This window comes from Hypanus sabinus, chromosome 10 (assembly GCF_030144855.1).
Source record: "Hypanus sabinus isolate sHypSab1 chromosome 10, sHypSab1.hap1, whole genome shotgun sequence".
Lineage (NCBI taxonomy): Eukaryota > Metazoa > Chordata > Chondrichthyes > Myliobatiformes > Dasyatidae > Hypanus > Hypanus sabinus.
In genome coordinates this window covers 30118456-30145607 of record NC_082715.1, presented here as the reverse complement: position 1 = coordinate 30145607, position 27152 = coordinate 30118456, and the positions used below count along the sequence as shown (strand labels likewise).

At 42.4% G+C, this 27152-nt stretch overlaps 1 protein-coding gene across 1 annotated transcript in view; it reads right to left on the bottom strand.

Moving 5' to 3' along the window:
• opn5 (opsin 5) overlaps positions 1 to 27152 on the bottom strand; it is an 81282-nt gene that overhangs the window by 33110 nt on the left and 21020 nt on the right. Inside the window, exons 3-5 of the mRNA XM_059981242.1 lie at positions 7374 to 7493; positions 1069 to 1239; positions 640 to 974 (exon numbers count right to left, since the gene is read on the bottom strand). Coding sequence (XP_059837225.1) covers positions 640 to 974; positions 1069 to 1239; positions 7374 to 7493 — 626 coding nt within the window. The remainder of the gene's footprint in view (positions 1 to 639; positions 975 to 1068; positions 1240 to 7373; positions 7494 to 27152) is intronic.

Genomic DNA, 27152 nt, shown 5'->3' with positions numbered 1-27152 from the left:
TTATAGAGCCTCAACATCAACATCACATCCCTGCTCTTATATTCTGTACCTCTAGAGTGCCAACATTGCATTCACTTTCTTTACAACCGACTCAGCCTGGAGGTCAATCTTTAGGGTATCTTGCACAAGGGCTCCCAAGTCCCTTTGCATCTCTGCATTTTGAATTCTCTCCCCATCTAAATACTAGTCTGCCCGTTTATTTCTTTCACCAAAACACATGACCATACACTTTGCAACACTGTAATTAATTTGCCATTTCTTTGCCCATTCCCCTAAACTATCTAAGTCTTTCTGCAGGCTCTCTGCTTCCTCAACCCTACCCGCTTCCACATTTAGCCATAACTCCATTAATACCGTTGTCCAAATCATTGACATACATCTTAAAAATCAGCAGTCCCAACACCGACCCCTGTGGAACTCCACTGGTAATCGGCAGCCAGCCAGAATAGGATCCCTTTGTTCCCACTCTCTGTTTTCTGCCGACCAGCCTATGCTCCGCCCACGCTAGTAACTTCCCTGTAATTCCATGGGCTTTTATCTTGCTAAGCAGCCTCATGTTGCAGCACGAGATGGGGTGAATTTTTTGTTTGTTCTTAAACACAGATGATAGATAATTAATTTTAAAAAATACAGAGTTACCTTTGTAAGTTTAATTTCCAGTAGGTGGTTTCCTTGAACTCTTGAATCAAAATGTGCAACCTCTTTGGCAGATGATTTCACTTTGCTTATGATCTTTACATAGGAAAATACTATTATGGCTGTTGGAATCACAAGACAAAAAAACAGTATGCTCAGTATGAAGACCTGCCCATTCACAGAGGCCTGTGCAAGCCACCAGTTCAGAGTGCATGATGTACCAAAAGGCTCAGGAACATATTCTCCCCATCCAACAAGGGGTATAGTGGCCCAAAATACAGCATAGAGCCAGATGAAACCCAAACACACGAAGGCGTGACGTCTCTGAAACCAAACACCTGAAAAACAAAAATTTTAAACTTAACAACAGCTGTTGCAGAGGCTGCTGCAGAAAACTAAATTTGCACAAATCTAAATTTGTATGGCACTTACCATACCGTAAATGACAAATTTTTAGATATCTGTCCAGACTTACAACAGTTATTGTAATTAGACTGCCACATCCAAAGAAAAACCCTGACCACCCATGCCAACGGCAGCCAATCCAACCAAAGATCCATCGATGAGAAAAACAAGAGATGATCAGGAATGGTTTTCCTCCGACTAAAAAAACAAATATGCATGATTAAGTAAAGACGCATATATAGCATTAATTGTTGCTTTTGGACAGAAAAGTAACTGAACACCTTTGGAAAGTCTTTGTCATTGTGAAATTCCTTTCCCAAGTCTTGAAAAATAGACTGTAAAATATTTTATTTTCAACCTTAAAAATTTTTTTCCCTTCTCTTAATCAATCTTTTCTCTTAATATATTCCACCTACTTACTGAGGATTTCCAATACTTATACTTGCAGTATAATCTACTAGCTTTTGTCTATATTCCCAATGTGACACTGATGAGAATATTGTAAAAAACAAATAGAAAGAAAAAAACAACACAACACAAAATGCTGGTGGAACACAGCAGGCCAGGCAGCATCTATAGGGAGAAGCACTGTCGACGTTTCGGGCCGAGACCCTTCGTCAAGACTAACCGAAAGGAAAGATAGTAAGAGATTTGAAAGTAGTGGGGGGAGGGAGAAATGCGAAATGATAGGAGAAGAGCGGAGGGGGTGGGATGAAGCTAAGAGCTGGAAAAGTGACTGGCGAAAGTGATACAGAGCTGGGGAAGGTAAAGGATCATGGGACAGGAGGCCTCAGGAGAAAGAAAGGAGGGTGGGGGGGAGCACCAGAGGGAGATGGAGAACAGGCAAACTACTAAATATGTCAGGGATGGGGTAAGAAGGGGAGGAGGGGCATTAACGGAAGTTAGAGAAATCAGGTTGTTTGCCTGTTCTCCATCTCCCTCTGGTGCTCCCCCGCCTCCTTTCTTTCTCCTCAGGCCTCCTGTCCCATGATCCCTTCCCTTCTCCAGCTCTGTATCACTTTCGTCAATCACCTTTCCAGCTCTTAGCTTCATCCCACCCCCTCCGGTCTTCTCCTATCATTTCGCATTTCCCCCTCCCGCCACTACTTTCAAATCTCTTACTATCTTTCCTTTCGGTTAGTCCTGACGAAGGGTCTTGGCCCGAAATGTAGACAGCGCTTCTCCCTATAGATGCTGCCTGGCCTGCGGTGTTCTACCAGCATTTTGTGTGTGTTGTTGTTTGAATTTCCAGCATCTGCAGATTTCCTCGTGTTTGTTCTAGAAAGGAAAAACAGTGTTTGACTAAACTGTTTCACACCAATACTGATTTCACATCGGTAAGACCAAATTATTCAGTGGATGGCATTTACCTTGAACAATTTTTATCAAATCTAAGATGTATGGGAAAACATGCTGAACTTTAAACACATCTGATATTCACAACTTATTACAGAAAACTTGTGCAAAGTGTAACTCGGTTTTTGTAGTATTTTCATATTAAATTTTGGTCATTGTAATTAGTAAGAATGACCTCTGCAGTCATAGCATTTTGAGCAAAGATAACATCTTTGATCAGCTGTCTGGAACAGAAGGAAAATTTATTCAATTATTCTATATTAATGTAAATGAGTACATTTTAAAAACAAGAACTGTTGAATGACCATTAGAGAAAAGAATGAACGATATCGGCTCATCTTGTTTTGACTTAGTTCTATTCCTGAAACCATCAATTCTGCAAAAAGCATTAAGATAGTTAAATGTCACGTGAAGAGCATTTAATGGATCTGAACCTGTATTTACCAGAATTCAGAAGAATGAAGATGGCCCAATTGAAACCTATTGAATGTTGAAAGGCCTCGATAGGGTAGATACGGAGTGGATATTTCCTATGGTGGTAGAGTCTAGGGTCTGATGACCCAGCCTCAGACTACAGGAAGGTCCTTTTAGAACGGAGATGAAAAGAAATTTCTTTAGCCAGAGAGTGGTGAATTTGTGGAACTTGTTGTCACGGGCGGCTGTGGAGTTAAAGTAATTGGATACATCTAAGGCAGAGCTTGATAGAATCTTGAATGGTCAGGGCATGAAGGGATATGGGGAGAAGGCGGGAGACTGGGGCTGAGAGGGAAAATGGATCAGCCATGATGAAATGGTGAAGCAGGCTCAATGGGCCAAATGGCCTAACTCTGCTCCTATAACAAATAGTCTGCTGTTATGAGAGATTCATCTGAGTATTCACTGGGGGAATACACTAAGGTACTGAAAAAAAATTCTTATAAATATATTGAAATCAAATATGCAGTCTCTTGTGTCCACATAATGAAAATGGCTTATAAGAACACTTTTGTTAGACCATGAGGGAGTTGGTGGCGTATGGAGTTAAATAACTGTACTGGTAGTCTAGTGGCCTGAACTACTACTAACAATACAGAAGACTGAAGTTCCAATTCCAACATGACAGCTATAGAATTGAAATTCAGTTAAAATTCTGAAATTATATTATTAAAAAATTACATCATTAGAAATGCTAACCATGAAAAACTAGATTATAAAACCTCATCTACTGTAATATATTATTTTATGCCCTCTGGCCCATACATGATAATTAATAGGGTTAGTAAGTCATGAATGAATGCTGGCTTTCAAAGGGATAACCAGATCCTGGAGGGGAAAGAAAAAATATTTCAGATATTGAAAAAAATCAGGGAAGTTTACTACTGCATTATTGAATTTTGGCTTTGTTGCAGAAGATAGAGTGGGAAACATGAGCTAAATTTTAAGAACAAGCCCTGTCTCCACGTGGCTTCCAGTGAAATTTTAATTTCATTTAAAGACTTCAGATTAATGCAATTCATTGAATTGCAAGTATCAAAGAAACCCTTCATGAATAGTTAAATAACTTCAGGCAGAACCCATGTGGCACACACTTGTGGCAAAGGATTTCCTTCACCCAGCAATTTTACTGCTCTTGCTGTCAAGCGGGTTTGCTGCATAAAGTGATTGAAGGCATTTTTGTTACATATAAAACCTGTAGCATCAGATGATGTCCCAATAACTTTCCAAATGTCTCTCTTCTTTAAGTGGGAATGCAAATGTGAATGCAGTAAGCTTCCAAATTTCACCAGTAGGTAGCAGTACACAACTGCATTATAACTTTTGGCTCCCTCACATCTCTTGGAACTAAAGCAGTAAGTTGGTTTCTTTCAACAGTACGGATGCACAACACATATCGCAGATCAAACCAATGTCCTACCATAAACTAGTTCAGCTATTGGCAGGAGGAACTCCCTTATTTAAGAAATTGTTAATATGGAAGGGATCCTTGAGGCAGAAATAGATTCACTGAGTTAGTTTTTGAGTGTTATGTCTAACACAACACTCTGCATCCTTACTCAACTGAGAGACTCCAGATAAAATATTATCTCAGAATCATTAGCTTGGCACTGCCCAAGGCCTAGGAGGCTCAGGAGATCAGAGAGGTGAAGAGGACTGTAGAATTGATAGGAGATTCCCTAGTCAGAGGAACAGACTGAGGTCCTGTGGACGATACAGATATCCGGATGGTAGTTGCCTCCTTGGTGTCAGGATCAGGGAGGTCACAGATTGAGTCCAGGGCATCCACAGAGGTGAGGGTGATGCAGAAAACTTGATGCGTATTGGCACCAATGACAAAGCTGGACAAGGTGAGGAGGTCCTGACGAAAGAGTTTAGGGAGCTAGGTAGAAAGCTGAGGAAAAGGACCTACATGGTAGTAATCTCTGGATTGCTGCCTGTGCCACGCAGCAGTGTGGGTAGGAATAGGATGATTTGGCAGGTGAACGCGTGGCTGAGGAACTGGTGCAAGGGGCAGGGGTTCAGATTCATGGATCATTGGGATTTCTTCTGGGGAAAGTATGACCTGTTCAAAAGGGATGGGTTACACCTAAACCCATCATCTTTGCAAGCAGGTTGACTAGAGTTGTTCAGAAGAGTTTAAATTAATTTGCAGGCAGACAAGAACCAGAGAGATAATGCTGAAGATGAGGCAGCTGATTCACAAACAGGCAATGCATAGTGAAGAGAAGGTGTTGATAGTGCAAAATTGCAGTCAACAGGATGAGTTGCAATGTAAAAGGCAGAGAAAATTGAGAAGTGTGAATGCAGGACTGAAGGTGTTGCATTTGAATGTGTGCAGAATGCAGAACAAGGAAGATGATCTTGTAGCACGGTTGCAGATTGGCAGGTATGATGTTTCAGGCATCATTGAATCATGGCTGAAAGAAGATTATAGCTGAGAGCTTAATGTCTAAGGATACAGACTGTATTAAAATGACAGGTAGGAAGACAGAAGGGGTGGCATTGTTCAGTTGGTAAAAAATGAAATCAAATAATTCAAAAGAGGTGACACATGGTCAGAAGGTATTGAATCATTGTGGATAGAACTTAGGAACTGCAAGGGCAAAAAGACACTAATGGGAGTTGTAGACAGACCCCCAAACAATAGCAAGGATGTAGTCAACAAATTACAATGGGAAATAGAAAATACATGCCAAAAGGGCAAAGTCACAATAGTTATGGGGAATTTTATTATGTAGGTGGATTCCAAATATTAGGTTGCTGTTAGATGCCAAAAGGAGACATTTCTAGAATGCCTACAAGATGGCTCTTTAGGGGATCAGCTATTCTGGTGTGGGTGTTGTGTGATAAGACCTAGGAGCAGAATTAGGCCATTTGGCACATCGAGTCTGCTCCGACATTCAATCATGGCGGATCCTTTTTTTTAACCCCTCCTCAGCCCCACTCCCCAGCCTTCTCCCCATAATCTTTGATGCTGTGTCCAATCAAGAACCTAGCAAACTCTGCCTTAAATACACCCAATCACATAACTTCCACAGCTGCACGTGGCAACAAATTCCACAAATTCACCACGCTCTGACTAAAGAAATGTCTCTGCATCTCTGTTTTAAATGGACACCCCTCTACCCTGTGGCTGTGCCCTCTTGTCCTTGACTCCCCACCATGGTAAACATACTTTCCACATCTACCATATCTAGGCTTTTCAATATTCAGATGATTCCTCCCTCATCTTTTTAAATTCCAGTGTATACAGACTCAGAACTATCAAACATTCCTCTTATGATAACTCTTTCATTCCCACCTCTGAAGTCTCTCCAATGCCAGCACATCTTTTCTTAGATGAGGAGCCCAAAACTGTTCACAATACTCAAGGTGAGGCCTCACCAGTGCCTTATAAAGTCTCAGCTTCACATTCCTGCTCCTGGATTCCAGACCTCTTGAAATAAATGTTAGCAGTGCATTTGACTTCCTCAAGACCGACTCTACCTGCCAGTTAACCTTTAGGTTGTTCTGCACAAGGACTCCCCATTCCCTTTGCATCTCAGAGTTTTGGATTTTCTTCCCATTTAGAAAATAGTCTGCACATTTATTTCTTCTACCAAAGTGCATGACTATGCATTTTCCAACATTGTTTTTAATTTGCCACTTTCTTGCCCAATCTCCTAATCTGTCTAAATCCTTCTGCAGCTCACCTGTTTCCTCAACACAACCTACCCCTTGACCAATCTTCGTATCATCTGCAAACTTGGCAATAAAGCCATATATTCTATTATCTAAATCATTGATATACAGCATAAAAAGAAGTGGTCCCAACAGCAACCCCTACAGAAAGCCACTATCACCGGCAGCCAACCAGAAAAGGGTGCTTTTACTTCTACTTGCTGCTTCTTACCAATCAGTCAATGTTCTAACCATGCCATTAACGTTCCTGTAATATCTTAACTTGGTAAGCAGCTTCATATGTGGCACCGTATCAAAGGCCTTCTGAAAATCCACATGTATCCACTGCATCCACTTTATCTATCATACCTGGAATCTCCTCAAAGAATTCCAACAGGCTTGTCAGGCTAGTTTTTCCCTTAAGGAAACCATGCTGACTTCAATCAACAGGCCAGGCAGCATCTATGGAAATCAGTAGTTGAAGTTTCGGGCCGAAATCCTTCGGCAAGACTGGAGGAAAAATGCTGGGGAGTAGATTTGAAAGGTGGGGGGAGGGAAGAGAGAAACATTTTCCCCAGTCCTGCCAAAGGGTTTCACTCTTGGGGAACTTTAGTTGTTCAAGTATCCAGGGGCTTCAGCAGGGAATGAGCCATTTGCTATACAGGGTGGAACAACAGTACCTTAGTATGGCCTTTCCACGCCTAATAATCATTGTGCATTGTGTGGAAATATAGTCTGTGTTTAGATATTTAAAATGCCAATTCAAAAATACTTTCTTTTCCTCAGTCTGCAATTTATTTCAATCCTATAAAGGCTATAATTCAAAGAAAATAGTTTACCTGCCATGCCAAAATCAAAAATCGCTAGATTTACTGTCATCAGTTCAGCAGGTTTTAGCTTATTCTTCTGTTTGATTGTCATATAAATCACATAACCATTTCCAAAAATTGATACAAGTCCTTTGAAAAAGAATAAAAAATTATGCTTAGTAACAAGAACATCACTTTCATATATTCAGAACTTACTGTTTAATGAAAGACATTTTCTAAACTATCCTATGAATAAACTTGAACAAACTGGGACATAATTTTGAAGCCACTTACCTGATTTCCTTTAATTCATACCCCAAAATTTCCTACTCTATGCTATTCTTCAGGTACAGTTTTGGGCATAAAGTGTGCAGTCGAATGTAGGAGAGTAGTGACGTCAATTGATTGTTGTAACCTGGCCCACAGCTGAATTCTATTTCAGTATCAGCATTCAACACAAAACAGGTGTTGTTAATTTTATTTTATTGCGATACAGTGTAGAGTAGTCCCTTCCAGGCTTCGAGCCATGCTGCCAAGCAATCCCCTGATTTAATCCAGGACTACACAGAGAACAATTTCCAATGACCAATTCACCTACCAACCAGTACGTCTTGGACTGTGGGAGGAAACCAGAGCACCCGGAGGAAACCCATGCAAACACAAGAGGAATGTACAAACTCCTTACAGGCAGTGGTGGAGCAAAGGGAAATAACAATATCTAAAAAGAAAAGTAATAATAAACAGTATACAATGCTGTTGTTTTTGGATGGAATGTCAGAAAATTCTTCTTAAAATTACATAGAAATGCCAAGTAAATGCGTACACATGAGAAAAGGGTTGTTGGGCCACAGCAATCCAAATTGATACTTCTCCTCATGAGCTGCAGCCTTAAACCAGCCGGATGAGTCTGTGAGTCCCAGCCTCCTTTATTTATCTCCACATCAAAAGCTAACTAATCTATTCTTCATTTTGGTTTTCCTCTGCGTTCATTACCAACTGTGCAGATAAGTTTGAGTCTCATCTGAATATCAGATAAACCACTATATTTCCTCAATTCCAAAGGTGTGGATTTAAACTGCAATATTTTGATTCAAGGTAATAACCTAATCTACTATGCATTATTTGCATCATCATTACCCTCAGTGGGGACCATGGACTAGCATTTGAAATGTCAACTGCAAAGCTTAGAATGCAACTGAAAATATCACAACTTTGAAGAACAGGTTTCTAGAACAATGAGGCAACTGGAAATATCAGAGTATCTTCAACATGACGTTGTGGGTAAAGACCCTGTACTGTGCTGTATTATTCTTTCGGCTGGAAGGGTTGGATTGGTGTTAGATTAGGTTAAAGGCTGGCACAACATTGTGGGCCAAAGGACCTGTACTGTGCTGCAATGTTCTATGCTCTGTGTTAGCACCACAACTCAGAGGGAACATAGACACAGACCACAGAGCCACCATTTGAACAGGGTCACCAAAATTCAATAAAGCAAGCAAAGATAAATGGTTTGCTCTTCCTTGTTTTAAATAATATAAACGATTTTAGTTACCTCAGTTAAATGTGTATTTAAGAGAATGCATTACATAGAAACATAGAATTGTTGTGCTGACCATGTAGCCTACTCTAGAAGCTGCCTAGAATTTCCCTACCGCATAGCCCTCTATTTTTCTAAGCTCCATGTCCTATCTAAGAGTCGCTTATAAGACCCTATTATATCTGTCGCTACCATTGTCACTGCCAGTGCATTCCACGCACCCACCACTCTGTGTGTGAATAACTTACCTCTGACATCCCCCTAGTACCTACGTCCAAGCACCTTGAAACTATGCCCCCCAAGTGTTAGCCATTTCAGCCCTGGGAAAAAGCCTCTGGCTATCCACACGATCAATGCCCCTCATCATCTTATACACCTCCATCAGGTATCAGGTCACCTCTCATCTATCACTTCAAGTAGAAAAGGCCAAGTTCACTCAACCTATTCTCATAAAGCATGCTCTCCAATCCAGGGTTAAAGACACTAGCAAACTGTATTATCATATGGAATTACAGAATATGCAAGCTGATAAGCACGAAAATTTCAGACACTTCTAAGCACACATACTAATGTTCTAATTCTTTTCCTGTAATTTCCTATTATACACTACCTTCATTTGCAAGAGACAAATTTGACAGTGAGCATGCATGATACTCACTGTAACTTAGTGAGAGAGATGGAAAGAAAGAAGGGTGTCCATTGTCTGCTAGTGTTGACACAAGAGACTGTGAATGCTGGAATCTGGAGCAACAAACATCTGGAAGAACTCAGTGGGTCAACAGCATCTGTGGGAGGAAAGGAACTGTTGATGTTCTGGGTCAAAATACGCAGTGTTTGTGGGAGAGAGTGAGGGTCTTCAATTAAAGGTGCAGGTCCTGGCAACAGTAGCAGAGATAAACTGGTACTCCAAAAAAGCTGCTTCAATGCAAGAAGATTAGTGTTTTGACACCAACTTTCAAGGAACGCACATTTGATTTACAACGCCATCCGGACCATTATTCTTAACCTTTCTTCAATTCTTTTCAATCCTTCAAACAGCATAATTTCCATCATTTACACACTCAGCAACGATGCAAGTATCACATCTATATTTCATGTCCACACACATACTGGCAACCATTCAACCATAACAGGCATATCATGCATACTCGCTGTCAGACTTGACTCTTACTTACAAGTAAAGGTGATAGATAACAGGAAGACAATAAGAACATTTCAGTATATTTGCTCCATTTGATAGCAGAGTCTGTAGTATGTGTTTAATTCAAAATAAACCGGCATTAAAGGGCCTTGCAGTGCAATGTATTCCACTAATCTTTTGTGCACAGTGGGTGGAACAAAAACAACATTTGAGTAGCCAGAGGAGGGATATGTACCTGATTGCATTCTTAATGATCATTTAATATAATTGACAGATTATGAAATTTCAGCTGATGTATGAATAAATTAAGAAGGTTAATTAATGATCAAGAAGTCCAACACGTGTGACAACTCAGTAAGGAGTAATGCTGAAATCCTCTTATAGCTCCAAGCCATCACATATATACCCTAATTAGAGTAGAAAATTAGAGTAGGAATTAATTTTTTTGGTCAGTTATCAAATAGAATTATTTTCTTGAGATAACAATGGGCTAATTCACTTAATCAACCAAATTATAGATGCAATAAAAGAGACAGGATTAAAATTAGGGATACATTCAGAATGAAGGGGAGGGTGTTACCCATTTAAGAGGGAGACAAGCAGGGTCATGCAGCTTTGGAATTCTCTACCCCAGAAGTGGGCTCATTGAAGGAAAACCTGGTAGACATTTAAAATAAAGAGGTCTTGGGGGGTATAGGGAGAAAGAATGGGGAAATGGTGTTGAGATGAAAATTGGACCGTAATGAGCAGCTGGAGGCGCAGTCCCAGTGCTAACAGCTTGGGTTCAGTCCTGACGTCTGGGCCCGTCTATATGTACTTTACATCTTCTCACCACTCTCTCTTGGTGCTTCAGCTTCATCCTCCTGTCCCAAAGACAAGTGGATAGAAAAGCTAACAGCCCTAACATATAGGTGAGTGGCATCAAACTGGAGTTAATGGGAATGTGGGGAATAAACTGGTTACAGGGGAAATTAGTGGAGGAGTAGGATTGCTCTGTGACTTGGCCTAGACCCAAAGGCTGACATGCCCTCTTTTCATGTTCCAAGGAAACTCACCAGTTCCTGTGTTTCATGTACAAATGGGTTCATTTTGGGGCCAAATCCTGGCAAATTAAAAGGGAACTGTGTAAAATTTGATCACCTGATCAGATAGGAATAGATTTTTCTGAGTGATTACTCAGGTGCAAAGTATGAATCAAAAAAAATTTAAAGAGAATTGTGCATGTGCATAATGTTTAAGGTTAAAAGGGGCAAGTTAAAGAGAACAGATTACTAATCTTTGTACAGTATTCATAATACAATAAAACATTAAAGGACACTGAACTGCACTGTTGGTCAGCGCTGAACAACCTATCTCAGCAGATCAGCTGTAGGTGAAATTTAGGAATTACAGTAATAGAGATGTTGGTCCTTGTAGTCATACACCTCTTTCTCCCCCTCCCCATCCTTCTTTGCAGTGTGAGGAAGGGCCATGTCCATAAGATCAGCAAATCGCAGGGGATGGACTACAGAACAAGGGAGACATTTTGGAAGGCACAGCAGCTCCAGACACATAAACAATTGTTTTCAGCATTCTCAGTGCTAGTCTCCACTATCTTCCTTGAGGCTGCACTCCCATTAAAAGGGCTCTCCTTTTCTCATTAACGGCCCTAGCTGATGTGAAAAAACATATGCAAGGTAAGGATCCTTATCCCAAAACATAATCGTGGTGACGGGTAAGTTTTAAAATTAACCCAAAACGACTACCAACTTGTTGAAGTGTAGCATGTTTTCTCTCTTCACAAGAGGAGAGAGATGGTTGAGTTTTTAAAAAGCACAACACATATCTCTTTGGAAAAGGAGATAGTCAAATTTAAAAAAAAAATCAGAAGACAGATGAAATTCATGAAATTCATGGGTTCATAAGCAGTGTACCTGGTGATGATGATGATGATGATGATAATAATAATAATAATAATAATAAAGCAAAATGGCTGGCTACAAAGGAAAGATAGACATGTTTGATTGCACAAGAGATAACTCAATTTTGTTTACTGAGTGAGTTAAGCAGTATTTTAAAGCAAATGAAACAGCCAATAAAAAGCAAGTGCCACTTTTGCTGAGTGCATTGGGTGGAGGAGCATAAAGTTTGCTGAGAAGTTAGATTGCTCCAACCAAACCAGCCAAAATGTACTTTGCTGATATCATGAAAGAAATGCAGGAACATTGAGAACCAAAACCATTGTTGATTGCAAAATGCTTTAGGTTTTGTAAATGGAATCAGAAGGATGGGGAGTCTATTTCAGCGTAAATGGCTGAGCTGAAGAGATTCTGTGAGCATTGTCAGTTCAGGGATGGGCTTAATAATACACTGAAAGATCATTTAGTTATGGAATCTTACAAGAAAGCATTCAAAAACAATTCCTAACTGAAGCCCAATTCATATTTAAAAGAGCAGTTGAAATTACTGTCTCAATGGAAACAACAAACAGAGAGATTGGAATAAAATTGAGTGTAAACAAAATTACAATATCTAAACAGGAACCTGCCTGGCCAAATAAACTGTGGTACGTTGTGGCAGGGGGCACACATACAGCAGACCAGTGCAGATTTAAAGGTGAAACTTGCAGAAAATGCAAGCAAAGTCAGACAATACAAAGAGCACGTTGGCAAACAAAATAAATGGATTGCACAGAGAAGAGGAAAGAGATAAAGACAATTTTCAGTCTCAAAACGAGCACTAATCTGCATGATGGTGATGAAAAACCTGACAATGATGAGAGTGACACAGGAGTGGGTAGCCTTGAGATTTACAATCTGAAACCTAAGAATAGACAAGCAATATGGCTTGCACCAGAAGTGAATGGCAAATTAATTAAAATAGAATTATACACTGGCTTGGCTGTTTCCATCAGTCCATAAAATGAGTTGTAAGGGCATTTCAAAGATACTGAACTGAAGGCTGCAGATATCCAACTTCTCCTGGAGAAAGATAACTCCTGTGTAACAACATTCATAACCAGGAAATACAGCAACCAACCAACCACGTTGGGATTGTATGTGGTAAATCAAGGAGGGCCAACACTGGGGGTCATGAGTGGCTGAGATAACTACCATGTGATTGAAGATACATCCACTATTTGCATGCCATATCCCTTGCAACAGAATCAACGGAAAGCAGATTAAGTAAGATACTGGATGATGCCACAGCAGTGTTCATGGATGGAATTGGGAAAACTCAAGTTTATGAAAGGTAAAATAGTGTTAAATGAAAATGCCACACCCAAGTTTTACAAAACCCATCCGGTTTCTTATATCATCCAGTGATAAAGTGGTGGCTAAAGGAATTGTTTTCAAGGTTGAGCAGAGCCCATGGGTAACACCAGTGGTCCCAGCAGCCAAAACGAATGGGTCTGTCAGGATCTTTGGTGATTTTAAGGTCACTAGCAACCTATAGCAACCTGAAAGTAGATCAATGCCATCTGCCCAAGATAGAGGATATCTTTGCAAACTCTTCTTGAGGAAAATACTTCAGTGAAGTGGACTTAGCTAAGCCCTACCTACAGATAGAAAGAGAAGAAGTATCCAAAGTGTTTCTCACCACAAACACAAAGGGCTTCATCACTATAATAGGCTTATTGTGTGAATATTATCTGCACCCACACTCTGGCAGAAAGCTAAGGCTTCCCAGGCACTCAGCATTACCTGGATGACATCACTGTTACCGGTGAGGATGACAACAAGATCTCAAGGCAGTATTAAAAAGGTCAGATGATGATTAAGAAACTGAACATCACCTACTGTGGTCACACCACTAACCCACAAAGATTACACAAGTGTGCTGAGAAAATTCAAGCAGCGATGGATGCCACAAGGTCAATGGACATGCCACAACTGTGGTCCTTTTCAGGATTTGTCAATTACTATAACAAGTTCCTGCCAAACCTGGCTACTGTGCTCCTCCCTGTGAACACATTACCACAGACCAGGAAGAAATGGCAACAGACAAAGCAGTGTGAAATGGCTTTCAAAAAGGTAAAGTAAGTTGTGACATCTGACACTATATTCACACATCATGATCCACATCATCCAGTGAAGTTTCACAATAACACCTCACTTTATGGTACAGGTGCAGTGATGCACGTGTCGAGTGATGGAAATGAACGACCCATAGCCTTTGCGTCACATTCCCTTACCACTGCAGAAAAAAATTACACAGATTGACAGGGAGGCCTTGAGTCTGGTTTGGGCTGTAAAATGTTTCAACCAGTACTTGTATGGGAGAGAATTTACCCTTATTACTGATCATCAACCACTAGTGTCCATTTTCAATCCACTGAGAGGTGTTTTACTAACAAATGCAGAGACGGGCTCTGATTCTTGAAAGACACAATTATACAACTGAATTCAAGAGGATAACTGATCATTGAAGTGATGATGGGATGTTCCATTTATCCTTGGAAAATGAAAAACCTGAAAAATTCACAAAAGAGGACACCCCTCTTGATGTATTCTCCCTACAGCAAATCAAAATTCTCCTTATTACAGCAGAGATGATCCAGAGGTAAACCAGAAAAGAGCCCGCACTGTCTCAGGTCTATGTGGCAACCCAAAAAGGCTGGAATGTGCAGCAGAAATTCCAATACCCCTATTCTTATCTCAGGAAGAACTTGCCCTTGATGGAGCTTGCCTTATGTGGAGATTGAGAGTTGTTGTACCATCCAAGCTGAGAGCTAAAGAGTTGGACAATCTACATGCCAGTCCTCCAGGCATGGTCAAAATAAAAGGATTGACTCAAAGCTTCATTTGGTGGCTTGAGATAGATTAGCAGGTTGAGCAGCTTACCACGTATTGGTCAGGGTATCAAAATGTCTAGGTGTCCACAGCTTTCAGAACCAATTCCTGTAGTCCCAGAGTCAACTCCTATAACTGAAATGAGTTTTGCTGATATTGCAAAAATAATGTAATGCATGAACATTTAGAACTGAAACCATTGGTAATTGCAGAATGCTCAAAGGGGAGTCTACTTCAGAGTATATGGCTGAACTGAAGAAATTGTCCGAGCATTGTCAGTTCAGTAATGGGCTTAATGATGCACAGAGAAATCACTTAGTTTGTGAAATCTTACAAGAAAGCATTCAAATATGGTTCCTAACTGAGGCACAACTCACATTCAATAGAGCAAATGAAATTTCTGTATCAATGGAAACAGCCGAGATGTGATTCAGTTGCGGTCAGAAATGAAAGTGAAATTGCAATGTCTAAACAGAAACTGGCTTGGCCGAACAAATTGTATTACAGTTGTGGTAGGGGTTCACATACACCAGACCAAGCCAAGTTTAATGGCAAAATTTGCAGAAAATGCAACAAGGTAGGACACATACAAATGGCATGTCAGGTAGAAAAAATAAATGGACCAATAGAGGAAAAGACAAAAAGTCAAGTTTTGTTTTCAAAAAAAGAACAAATTTGCATGCTGTTGATGCAAAACCTGGTAATGAAAAGAGTGACACAGGACTTATTAGCCCAGAGATTTACAACACAAAATCTAACCACAGACAAGCAATATGGCTTACAACAGAAGTGAACAGCAAATTAATTAAACTGGAATTGGACACTGGCTCAACTGTTTCAGTTGTTCCATAAAATGAGTTTGAACAAAATTTCAAAGATACTGAACTGAAGCCTGCAGATATTCAGCTAAGAAGTTCTCCTGGAGGAAAGATAATTCTAGTGGGAATAACATTTGTAACAGTGAAATACAACAACCAACAAGCCACAGTCATATGTGCTTAAAACAGGAAGGCCAGCATTGTGGTGTTGCGATTGACTGCATCCACCATTTCCATTAAACATTCCCAGCACAGAGTCCACTGAAAGCAAATTAAGAAAGGTACTGCACGATGCCACAGCAGTGTTCAAGGATAGCATTGGAAAACTCAAGCATATCAAGAGTAAAACAACATTAAGTGAAAATGCCATACTCAAGTTTTACAAAGCCCGTTCGGTTCCTTACACCTTCTGTGATAAAGTAGCCAGTGAGCTAGTGAGGAGGATGGAGGAATTCTTTCCAAGGTTGAATGGAGCCAATGGGCAATGCCAGTGGTGCCAGTAGCCGAGAAAAATAGGCCTGTCGGGACCATTGGCAATTTTAAGGACACCATCAAATCGCTAGATCAATACCCTCTCCCCAGGATAAAGGATATCTTTACAGAGCTTTTTGGAGGGAAACACTTCAGCAACATGGACTTAGCTGAGGCCTACCTGCAGAAGGAGATAGAAGAAGAGTCCGAAATGTTTCCTCACCTTAAACACTCACAAAGGGCTTTATCACTATAATACTTATTTCTGGAGTAGCATCTGCACCCACACTCTGGCAGAAAGCTATAGACCAGGTGCTGCAAGGACGCTCAGCGACCCAGTATCGCCTAGATGACATCATTGTTATCAGTAAGGATGACCAGGAACATCTCTAAAATCTCTAGACTGCGTTAAAAAGATTAGAAGATTGTAAATTCAGAGCACAACACAACAAGCGTACATTTTATAAACCAAGCATCATTTACTGTGGTCACACCAACGATTACACGAGTGTGCTGAGAAAATTCAAGCAGAGGTGGATGACCCAAGGCCAAATTCCAGCTATTGCTGCTTTGTCATCATCCCTGCCAGTGTTCTTTTCCAATTAATTCTGGCCAAATACTCTCCCATGGCTCTGTAATTGCCTTTACTCCACTGTGATACTGATGCATCTGATTTTCAAATTTCAGGGTAAATTCAATCATGTTATGATCTCTTGGCCTGAAGTAACCAGTGATTTTCCCACCTGATTTTCCCAATCTACCTGCATATTGAAGGCCTCATGACTATCATAACATTGCTCTTTTGGCATGCATTTTCTACCTCCCACTGTAATTTGTAGGCAACATCTTTCTATCAACAATGATTCAACACCTTCCAACTCTATGTCACCTCTTTCTAATGAACTGATTTAATTTTTTACTAACAGAGCAACGCCGACGCCTCTGCCTTCCTGCCTGTCCTTTCAATACAAACTGTATCCTTGAGCATTAACCTCCCATCCATGATCTTCTTTCACCCATGATTTGGTGATGCCTACAACATCATACCTGCCAATCTGCAACGGTGCTGCAAGTTCATCGACCTTGTTCTATATACTGCACGCATTCAAATATAATACTTCCAGTCCTGTATTCAACCTTTTTGATTTTGTTCACCTTTTATGTTGCAAATCATCCTGTTGATAGCAATTTTGCCCTATCAACAGCCTCTCCTCACTACATGTTGCCTCTGTTTGCAAACCAGCTACCTCATCTTCAGCACTATTATCTGCCTTCCCTATGACACTTCTTACATATGCAGCTGAGGACACTTGTCACACCATGCTCAATCTTTCGATTCCTAACTTTGAGGCCTTACCAACATCTGCCTCCACAACCTCTCCACTAACTGTTCTGGCACTCTGGTTCCCATCCCTTTTGCAACTCTAGCTTAAATCCCACCATGCAGCATTAACAAACCTTCCTGCTTGTATATTAGTCCACCCAGTCCCCCTTTGGTTCAGGTGCAAACCAAACCTACTATACAGGCCCCATCTTCCCTGGAAGACAGCCCAATGATCCAGAAATCTTATGCCCTTCTTCCTACACCAACTGCTTGGCCACATATTAAACTGCATAGTCTTCCTAATTCTGGCCTCATTAGCATGTGGCATGGGTAGTAATCCTGAAATTGGAACCCTGGAGGTCCTGCCCTAAATTTAGCTTCTAACTCCCTGAACTCCCTATGCCGAACATTGTCACTCGTCCTACCCATGTCATTGGACCACGACTTCAGGCTGTTAACCTTCACATTGAAAAATGCTGAGGACTCGACCTGAGATATCATGAACTCTGGCACCTGGGAGGGAACATACTGTCCAGAACTTCATTCTCACCCACAGAACCTCCTGTCTGTTCCCCTATCTAACGAATCCCCTATCACCACTGCATGCCCCTTCTCGCCACTTTCCTTCTGAGTCACAGAGGCAGACCCAATGTCAGAGACCCAACTGCTGTCACTTTCATCTGTTAGGTCATCCCCTCCAACTGTATCCAAAGTGATATACCCGTTGTTGAGGGGGATGATCACAGAGGTACTCTGCAGAGGGCTCCTTAACCCCTTTCTCCTTCCTGACTATCACTCAGTTTCCTGCGTCCTTCCTGTGTCTAACTACCTCTGTATGTCCTATCTGTCCTATCTATCACTCCCTCAGCCTCCCGAACGATCGGAGTTCATCCAGTTCCAGGTCATACTGCTTAATGCAGACTGGATTCACTTCTCACAGTTGTAGTTGTCATTGACACTGGAGGTCTCCCTGCCTTCCCACGTCCGGCAAGAGGAGCATTCCACTATCCTGCCTGGCATCTCTACTTTCTTGGCTGAGCAGATATAAAGAGAAGAAAAAGATAACTTAACCTTGAGCTTTTCTTCTCTTTTGCTTTCACTGACTGAAGCCACAAAGAGCTAAAACCTCAAGATCACCATGCTGATTCTATCCACTCAGGCGATGGTCATTGTGTTTGCTTCTGCCTTCCTTTAATTTGCTCTTGCTAAGCAATGGCAAATGTGAATTGGTCGCTGGTCAAAGCTCTTTTTCGCTGTAGTGACCATCTGCTGCCTTTTGTACTTGGGCAGTGGACCTAATTCCCCTCCTCTTACAAATACCTGGGGATACGAATTGACAATAAACTGGGCTGGTCAAAGAACACTAAGGCTGTCTACAAGAAGGGCCAGAGCCGTCTCTATTTCCTGAGGAGACTGAGGTCCTTTAACATCTGCCAGATGATGCTGAGGATGTTCTACGAGGCTGTGGTGGCCAGTGCTATCATGTTTGCTGTTGTGTGCTGGGGCAGCAGGCTGAGGGTAGCAGACACCAACAGAATCAACAAACTCATTCGTAAGGCCAGTGATGTTGTGGAGGTGGAACTGGACTCTCTGACGGTGAGGTCTGAAAAGAGGATGCTGTCCAAGTTGCATGCCATCTTGGACAATGACTCCCATCCACTCCATAACGTACTGGTTAGGCACAGGAGTACATTCAGCCAGAGACTCATTCCACCGAGATGCCAACACTGAGTGTCATAGAAATCATTCCTGCCTGTGGCCATCAAACTTTACAACTCCTCCCTCGGAGTGCCAGACACCCTGAGCCAATAGGCTGGTCCTGGACTTATTTCCACTTGGTATGATTAACTTATTATTATTTAATTATTTATGGTTTTACATTGCTATATTTCTTCACTATTCTTGGTTGGTGCGGCTGTAACGAAACCCAATTTCCCTCGGGATCAATAAAGTATGTCTGTCTTAAAACTTCCAATGTGCGGAATGGCCGCTGGTCAAAGCTCTTTATCTCTGCAGCGACCCTTCTTTGTTGTTCACATAATTAATTACAGATTATAGGTAAAAGTATGTGGATGGCATACATTATCACACTGCCATGCCATAAATGCACACCTCACCCAAAGTAAAAACGACGTTGGACATGCTTATCCCAGTCTCCCTGTGCTTTTCTTTTGATTACAATACATAGCATACAGGTCCTTCCACCTCCCATCCTCCTTTGCTAATTTCAAGTGGTTATTTTTAAGCCAGGAATCTGTTGGCTTCTGAACATCTGTCATACACAAAGCATTAGCTACTGACTGTTAGTTAATGCAAAACAAGGTTGGTCGTCTTTAAAAGCAAGTGTAGACAGTGGGGCGATATCAGGCTGGAAGAGTCAGCATGTGACTTGCGCTGTTTTGGTGGTCAGCTCTCATTACAACATGGTCAAAGAGTTTCCAGTCGTTCGTGGAAAGGTTTACTAATTTGGTGCTCACTGAGTTAATCCAATGTCGATTAATCCAAGCATGTAGGGGAAATAAGGGAATGATCCTTAATGAAAGAATTTCCTTAATTTGGAATTGAATGTCAGAGTGTTGAATCTACATCACTGCCATCCTGTTCTCCCTGAAGCTCATCCTCCAAATTAGTTAAGATTACTCCACAACTTGTGTTTGTATGTGAAGGTCACAGTGAGCTGAGACATATTTCTGGAAATAATAAAGAATAGGTTGAAGATGCCCTCTCAATCTTCCTCAGCAAAGATCCATTCCTATCAAAGAAATGATCATCTCAATAAAGAGGTTTGAGCTCTTGCTGCTCTCCAGTAAGCAGGACTCTTCATTGGGTGCTCTCAGGCTTGGTTCATCAGCGTCCTTGTTCATCAGTCACTGAAAGTAAGCATGCAGGTACAGCAGGCAGTGAAGAAAGCTAATGGCATGTTGGCCTTCATAACAAGGGGAGTTGAGTATAGGAGCAAAAAGGTCCTTCTGCAGTTGTACAAGGCCCTGGTGAGACCACACCTGGAGTATTGTGTTCAGCTTTGGTCTCCAAATTTGAGGAAAGGCATTCTTGCTGTTGAGGGAATGCAGCGTAGGTTCACAAGGTAAAGTCCCAGGATGCCGGGACTGTCATATGTTGAAAGATTGGAGAGACTGGGCTTGTATACACTGGAATTTAGAAGGATGATAGGGGACCTGATTGAAACATTTAAGGTTATTAAGGGATTGGGCATGCTAGAGGCAGGAAACAAGTTCCCGATGTTGGGGTGAGTCCAGAACCAGAGGCCACAGTTTAAGAATAAGGGGTAGGCCATTTAGAACAGAGTTGAGGAAAAACTTTTTCACCCAGAGAGTTGTGGATCTATGGAATGCTCTGCCTCAGAAGGCAGTGGAGGCCAATTCTCTGGATGCTTTCAAGAAAGAGTTAGATAGAGCACTTAAAGATAGCGAAGTCAAGGGATATGGGGAGAAGGCAGGAACGGGGTACTGATTGTGGATGATCAGCCATAATCACATTGAATGGTGGTGCAGGCTCAAAGGGCCAAATGGCCTACTCCTGCACCTATTGTCTATTGTTTTTTAGGCCAATTGATGGGGATTCCAGTGTCCTTACTTCTTCACATTATGTGACAGGGATGTACAGTTATGGTCCAAGTGACAAGACAGAGACACTGAAGTCGATCAACATTTCACTGACTTCTAATAGGAATTGTGCAAAAGTAATGGAAAGACAATAAATGCTGGGTCAACAGGGCCACTAACTAGATCTTTCAGGCTAAAGCTAATGCTAGTACAGCAGCTTGGCAGTAATAGCTTAATCACAAACAAGAGAAAATATGCAGATGCTGGAAATCTGAGCAATACACACAAAGTGCTAGAGGAAGTGCCAGGCAGCATCTACGAAAAAAAGCACAGTCAACATTTTGGACCGAACCCCTTCGGTAGGGCTGGAGAGAAAAAGCTGAGGAGTAGATTTGAAAGGTGGGGGGAGGGGAGAGAGAAACACAAGGTGACAGGTGAAATTTGGAGGGGGAGGAATGAAGCAGAGCTGGGAAGTTAATTGGTGAACGAGACTGAAGTCCATGGAAGAAAGAAAAAAGAGGTGGAGGATCAGAGGGAGGTTTTGGGCGGGCAAGGAGATAGCATGAGAGGGGGAAGAGAATGGGAAATGATGAAGGGGGGAGGCATTACTGGAGGTTTGAGAAATTGATTTCATGCCTTCAGGTCGGAGGCTACCCAAACAGAATATAAGGTGTTGTTTCTCCAACCTAAGTATGGCCTTATCATGATCGATAGTGGAGGAGGCCATGGATGGACATATTGGAATGGGAATGGGAAGTGGAATTAAAACGTGTGGCCACTGGGAGATCCCGCTTGTTCTGGCGGACCGAGCGTAGATGCTTGGTGAAGCGGTCTCCCAATCTACATCGGGTCTCTCCTGATATACAGGAGGCCACACCAGGGGCACCAAGCACAGCATATGGCCCCAACAGACTCACAGGTGGTGTCGCCTCATCTGGAAAGACTGTTTGGGACCCTGAATGGTAGCAAGGGAGGAGGTGTAGGGGCAGGTGAAGCACTTGTGCCGCTTGCAAGGATAAGTGCCAGGAGGGAGAACAGTGGGGAGGGACAAATGGACAAGGGTGTCATGTAGGGAACGATTCCTGTGGAAAGCAGAAAGTGGGGGGGAGGGAAAGATGTGTTTGGTGGTGGGATCATGTAGGGAGCGATCCCTGCAGAAAGTGGGGGGGAGTAATAGCTTAACACTAAATAAACACCACTTCTTAACAGCATCAGTCTAAGTGGTACTCTTCTTTCCAGCAATCAAGACAATGGTAAGAAAGGAGCACTGACATTGCTGGGCTTCTGGTCAATTCTCGACAAGACTGAAACAAGAGGAAGGGTGTTAAATACCACCACAATGAAATGCTAATTGATCGGAACGTGCATAATCATCAGTGTGATTGTCAAATTCATTCTGCAGGATGGTCTGCAAGGGCACTTAGATCCCTAGGCAGAGGACATGGTTGTGACAGGGACCCCACCCCTCCCTTGGTACAGCTCCCGATGCCCTCCCGGGCTGGCAAGGCTAACAGACGGGTAAACACTGAGGCCGATGCCTCCTTGATTTATCCTGTATACTCATTTGAGATACAATGGTGTCATGTCATCTGCAGAAACTCTCTGATGACTCAGAAATAGTTGGGTGTATAAAGGAAAGATGTGAGGATGAATACAGGGCCCTGGTAGAGGATTTTGTCAAATGGTGCAAGCTGAATCATCTGTAGCTGAACATCAGTAAGACAAAGGAGATGGTGATGGACTTTATAATGACTAAGCCTGCTCTGCTCCCTGTTACTATTGATGGTGAGGACCTACAAGTACCTTGGGGTGCACCTGGATGACAGACTTGTTTGGAACACCAACACAGAGGCTGTGAAGGGCCAGAGTTGCCTCTACTTCCTGAGGAGACTGAGGTCCTTAGGTATATGCAGGCCTCTCCTTCACCTGTTCTACCAGTCTGTTGTCACCTGTACAATCTTCTATGTGGTGATATGCTGGGGCAATAGCATCTATACAGATTATGTCAACAAGCTCAATAAACTGATTAGAAAGGCTGGCTCTGTTATAGGAGTCAAACTGGATACACAGGAGACTGTGGTGGAACAAAGGACCCTACGGAAAATCCTGGAAATTCTGGACAATGCTTCTCACCCTCTGCATGCCACCTTGGCTGAACGGGGAGCACTGTTAGTAATAGACTAAGACAACTGTGCTGCTCCAAAGAGCGTTATATGAGGTCATTCTTACCCTCGGCCATTAGGCTCTGTAATGAATCAACCTACAGCTGGGGAATTGATACCTCCCCCCCCCCCCCCCTCCTGTTAGACTGTGGTAACTTATTTTTTATTCTTTCTACTTCTCTTTTAATATTTACATCTCTGCACTTGTAAAGCTACTGTGACACTGTAATCTCCTTTAGGGTCAATAAAGTATCTATCTTGATGTACTCTTCCATGGCCACCATTTCAAGACGAAAGAGGGAAAAGAATTGGTCCCAGCGAGGACTAGTACTGGGTTAAAGGTTAATGGTGCAGTCATGGATGCAGGGAGGTGGTCTTATTTTTACTGAAGAGCTCAAGAAGGTCAGCACATTCAGCCAGAACGCCAGACAGGTCGACACTAGTAGCTGACACAGGAGGGGATCCGTGGACAGGGGCATGAGCTGGACCAATGCAGGTAGACACACATGCCAGTTCCCACTTTTGGAGTGCCTTTAGGAAACAAGTAATCCATGGGTTGTGTTGAGATAACCAAAGAGGGCCAAGCACCAGCAGCAGTTCAGATAGAAGGAGAGTTGTTCCCCATGTTTGCCTTCCAGCACAAATTCAAAACGGTTCTGTGGAAAGGTGGATCTTGCTGGTGTCCAGAAGCCAGCCATTGATGTCAATATTTTCTCTCAATTGCTGAGTTAGAACTCTCCATTTTTGAGTCAGAGAGTTATCTGTGAGATTCCCAGCTGCCCCACAGTCAATAAATGCCTGAAACTCATGAGTACAAGAACCCCATGATAAAGAAGCTGGGAGCATTCACAGTTAGGGGAAGGTGCTTGCAGGGAGACTGACCCATCAGAACTCTCCTAATAGGTTTCCAAGGAAGTGTGACCAACTGCAGCTTCCGGCAGACCGCATTGAGCGTCTGGAGCTGCGATTGGATTCATACTGGAGCATCCATGATGCTGCGAAAGTCATGAACAGCACGTTCAGTGAGTTGGCCACACTGCAGGTAAAGGCTACACAGGCAGAAAGGGAAGGGGTGGCCACTAGACAGCGTAGCAGTAAGCAGGTAGTGCAGGAGTCCCCTGGGGTCATCTCCCTCCTAAACAGATAGACTGTTTTGTATACTGTTGGGGAAGATGTCTCATCAGGGGAAGGCAGCAGCAGCCGAGTTCATTGCACCATGGGTGGCTCTGTGGCACAGAAGGGAAGGAAAAGGAGTGGGAGAGCTGTAGTGATAGGGGATTCGATTGTAAGGGGAGTAGACAGGCGTTTCTGCAGCCACAAATGAGACTCCAGGATGGTATGTTGCCTCCTTGGTGCAAGGGTCAAGGATGTCTCTGAGCGGCTGCAGGACACTCTGGAATGGGAGGGTGAATAGCCAGTGGTCGTGGTGCACATAGGTACCAACGATATAGGTAAAAAATGGGATGAGGTCCTACAAGGTGAATTTAGGGAGTTAGGAGATAAACTAAAAAGTAGTACCACAAAGGTAATAATCTCTGGATTACTACCAGTGACACGTGCTAGTCAGAGTAGAAATAGGAGGATATTTCAGATGAATACCTGGCTTGAAAAATGGTGCAAGGGGGAGGGATTCAAATTTCTGGGGCATTGGAACCAATCCTGGGGGAGGTGGGACCAGTATAAACAAGACGGTCTGCACCTGGGCTGGACTGGAACCAATGTCCTAGAGGGAGTGTTTGCTACTGGTGTTCAGGAGGCTTTAAACTAATGTGGCAGGGGGATGGGAACAAGTGCAGAGAGACAGAGGGGTGTAAAATGAGGGTAGAAGCAAAAAGTAGTAAGGTGAAAAGTTAAAGTGGCAGGCAAGCAAATACAGGGCAAAAAGCAAAAAGGGCCACTTTTCAACATAATTGTATAAGGGCTAAGAGTGTTGTAAAAACAAGCCTGAAGGCTTTGTGTGTCAATGCGAGGAGCATTTGTAACAAGGTGGATGAATTGAACATGCAGATAGTTATTAATGAATATGATATAGTTGGGATCACAGAGACATGGCTCCAGGGTGACCAAGGATGCAAACTCAACATCCAGGGAAATTCAATATTCAAGACGGATAGACAGGAAAGAAAAGGAGGTGGGGTAGCATTGCTGGTTAGAGAGGAGACTAATGCAATAGAAAGGAAGGACATTAGCCTGGAGGATGTGGAATCGATATGGGTAGAGCTGCATAACACTAAGGGGCAGAAAACGCTGGTGGGAGTTGTGTATAGGCCACCTAACAGTAGTAGTGAGGTTGGGGATGGCATTAAACAGGAAATTAGAAATGCGTACGTTAAGGGACAGTAGTTATAATGGGTGACTTCAATCTATGTATAGATTGGGTGAACCAAATTGGTAAGGGTGCTGAGGAAGAGGATTTCTTGGAATGTATGTGGGATGTTTTTCTGAATCAACATGTTGAGGAACCAACTAGAGAGCAGGACATTCTAGATTGGGTATTGAGCAATGAGGAAGGGTTAGTTAGCAAGCTTGTTGTGTTGATATGACAACAGCACATTTAGAAAGAGGTGAAATCATCAAAGTCAGCATGGATTTGTGAAAGGAAAATCATGTCTGACGAACCTTATAGAATTTTTTGAAGATGTAACTAGTAGAGTGGATAGGGGAGAGCCAATGGATGTGGTATATTTAGATTTTCAAAAGGCTTTTGACAAGGTCCCACACAGGAGATTAGTGTGCAAACTTAAAGCACACGGTATTGGGGGTATGGATAGAGAATTGGTTGGCAGACAGGAAGCAAAGAGTGGGAGTAAACGGGACCTTTTCAGAATGGCAGGCAGTGACTAGTGGGGTACCACAAGGCTCAGTGCTGGGACCCCAGTTGTTTACAATATATATTAATGATTTAGACAAGGGAATTAAATGCAGCATCTCCAAGTTTGCGGATGACACAAAGCTGAACGGCAGTGAGGAGGATGCTAAGAGGATGCAGGGTGACTTGGATAGGTTAGGTGAGTGGGCAAATTCATGGCAGATGCAATTTAATGTGGATAAATGTGACATTATCCACTTTGGTTGCAAGAACAGGAAAACAGATTATTATCTGAACGGTGGCCGATTAGGAAAAGGGGAGATGCAGTGAGACCTGGGTGTCATTGTACACCAGTCATTGAAGGTGGGCATGCAAGTACAGCAGGTGGTGAAAAAGGCAAATGGTATGTTGGCATTCATAGCAAAAGGATTTGAGTACAGGAGCAGGGAGGTTCTACTGCAGTTGTACAATTCCTTGGTGAGACCGCACCTAGAATATTGTGTGCAGTTTTGGTCCCCTAATCTTTTGAGGAAAGACATTCTTACCATAGAGGGAGTACAAAGAAGGTTCACCAGATTGATTCCTGGGATAGCAGGACTTTCATATGAAGAAAGACTGGATCGACTAGGCTTATACTCACTGGAATTTAGAAGATTGAGGGGGGATCTTATTGCAATGTATAAAATTCTAAAGGGATTGGACAGGCTAGATGCAGGAAGATTGTTTCCGATGTTGGGGAAGTCTGGAACGAGGGGTCACAGTTTAAGGATAAAGGGAAAGCCTTTCAGGACCGAGATTAGGAAAAACTTCTTCACACACAGAGTGGTGAATCTGTGGAATTCTCTGCCACAGGAAACAGTTGAAGCTGTTTCATTGGCTATATTTAAGAGGAAGCTAGATATGGCCCTTGTGGCTAAAGGGATCAGGGGGTATGGAGAGAAAGCAGGTACAGAGTTCTGAGTTGGATGATCAGCCATGATCATACTGAATGGCAGTGCAGGCTCAAAGGGCCGAATGGCCTACTCCTGCACCTATTTTCTATGCTTCTATGTTTCCTCTTCTACTAGGCACTTGACAGATGAAGTCCGGAAGTGTCCTGGATCATTACAACAGGGGCAGGAACCTGTTCTCCTTAACTGATCTTGTCCCTCCTGAGATTGGTGCATGTACTCCACCTGCAAAGGCTCCTCCACCTACTGTGTACTGGGAGAT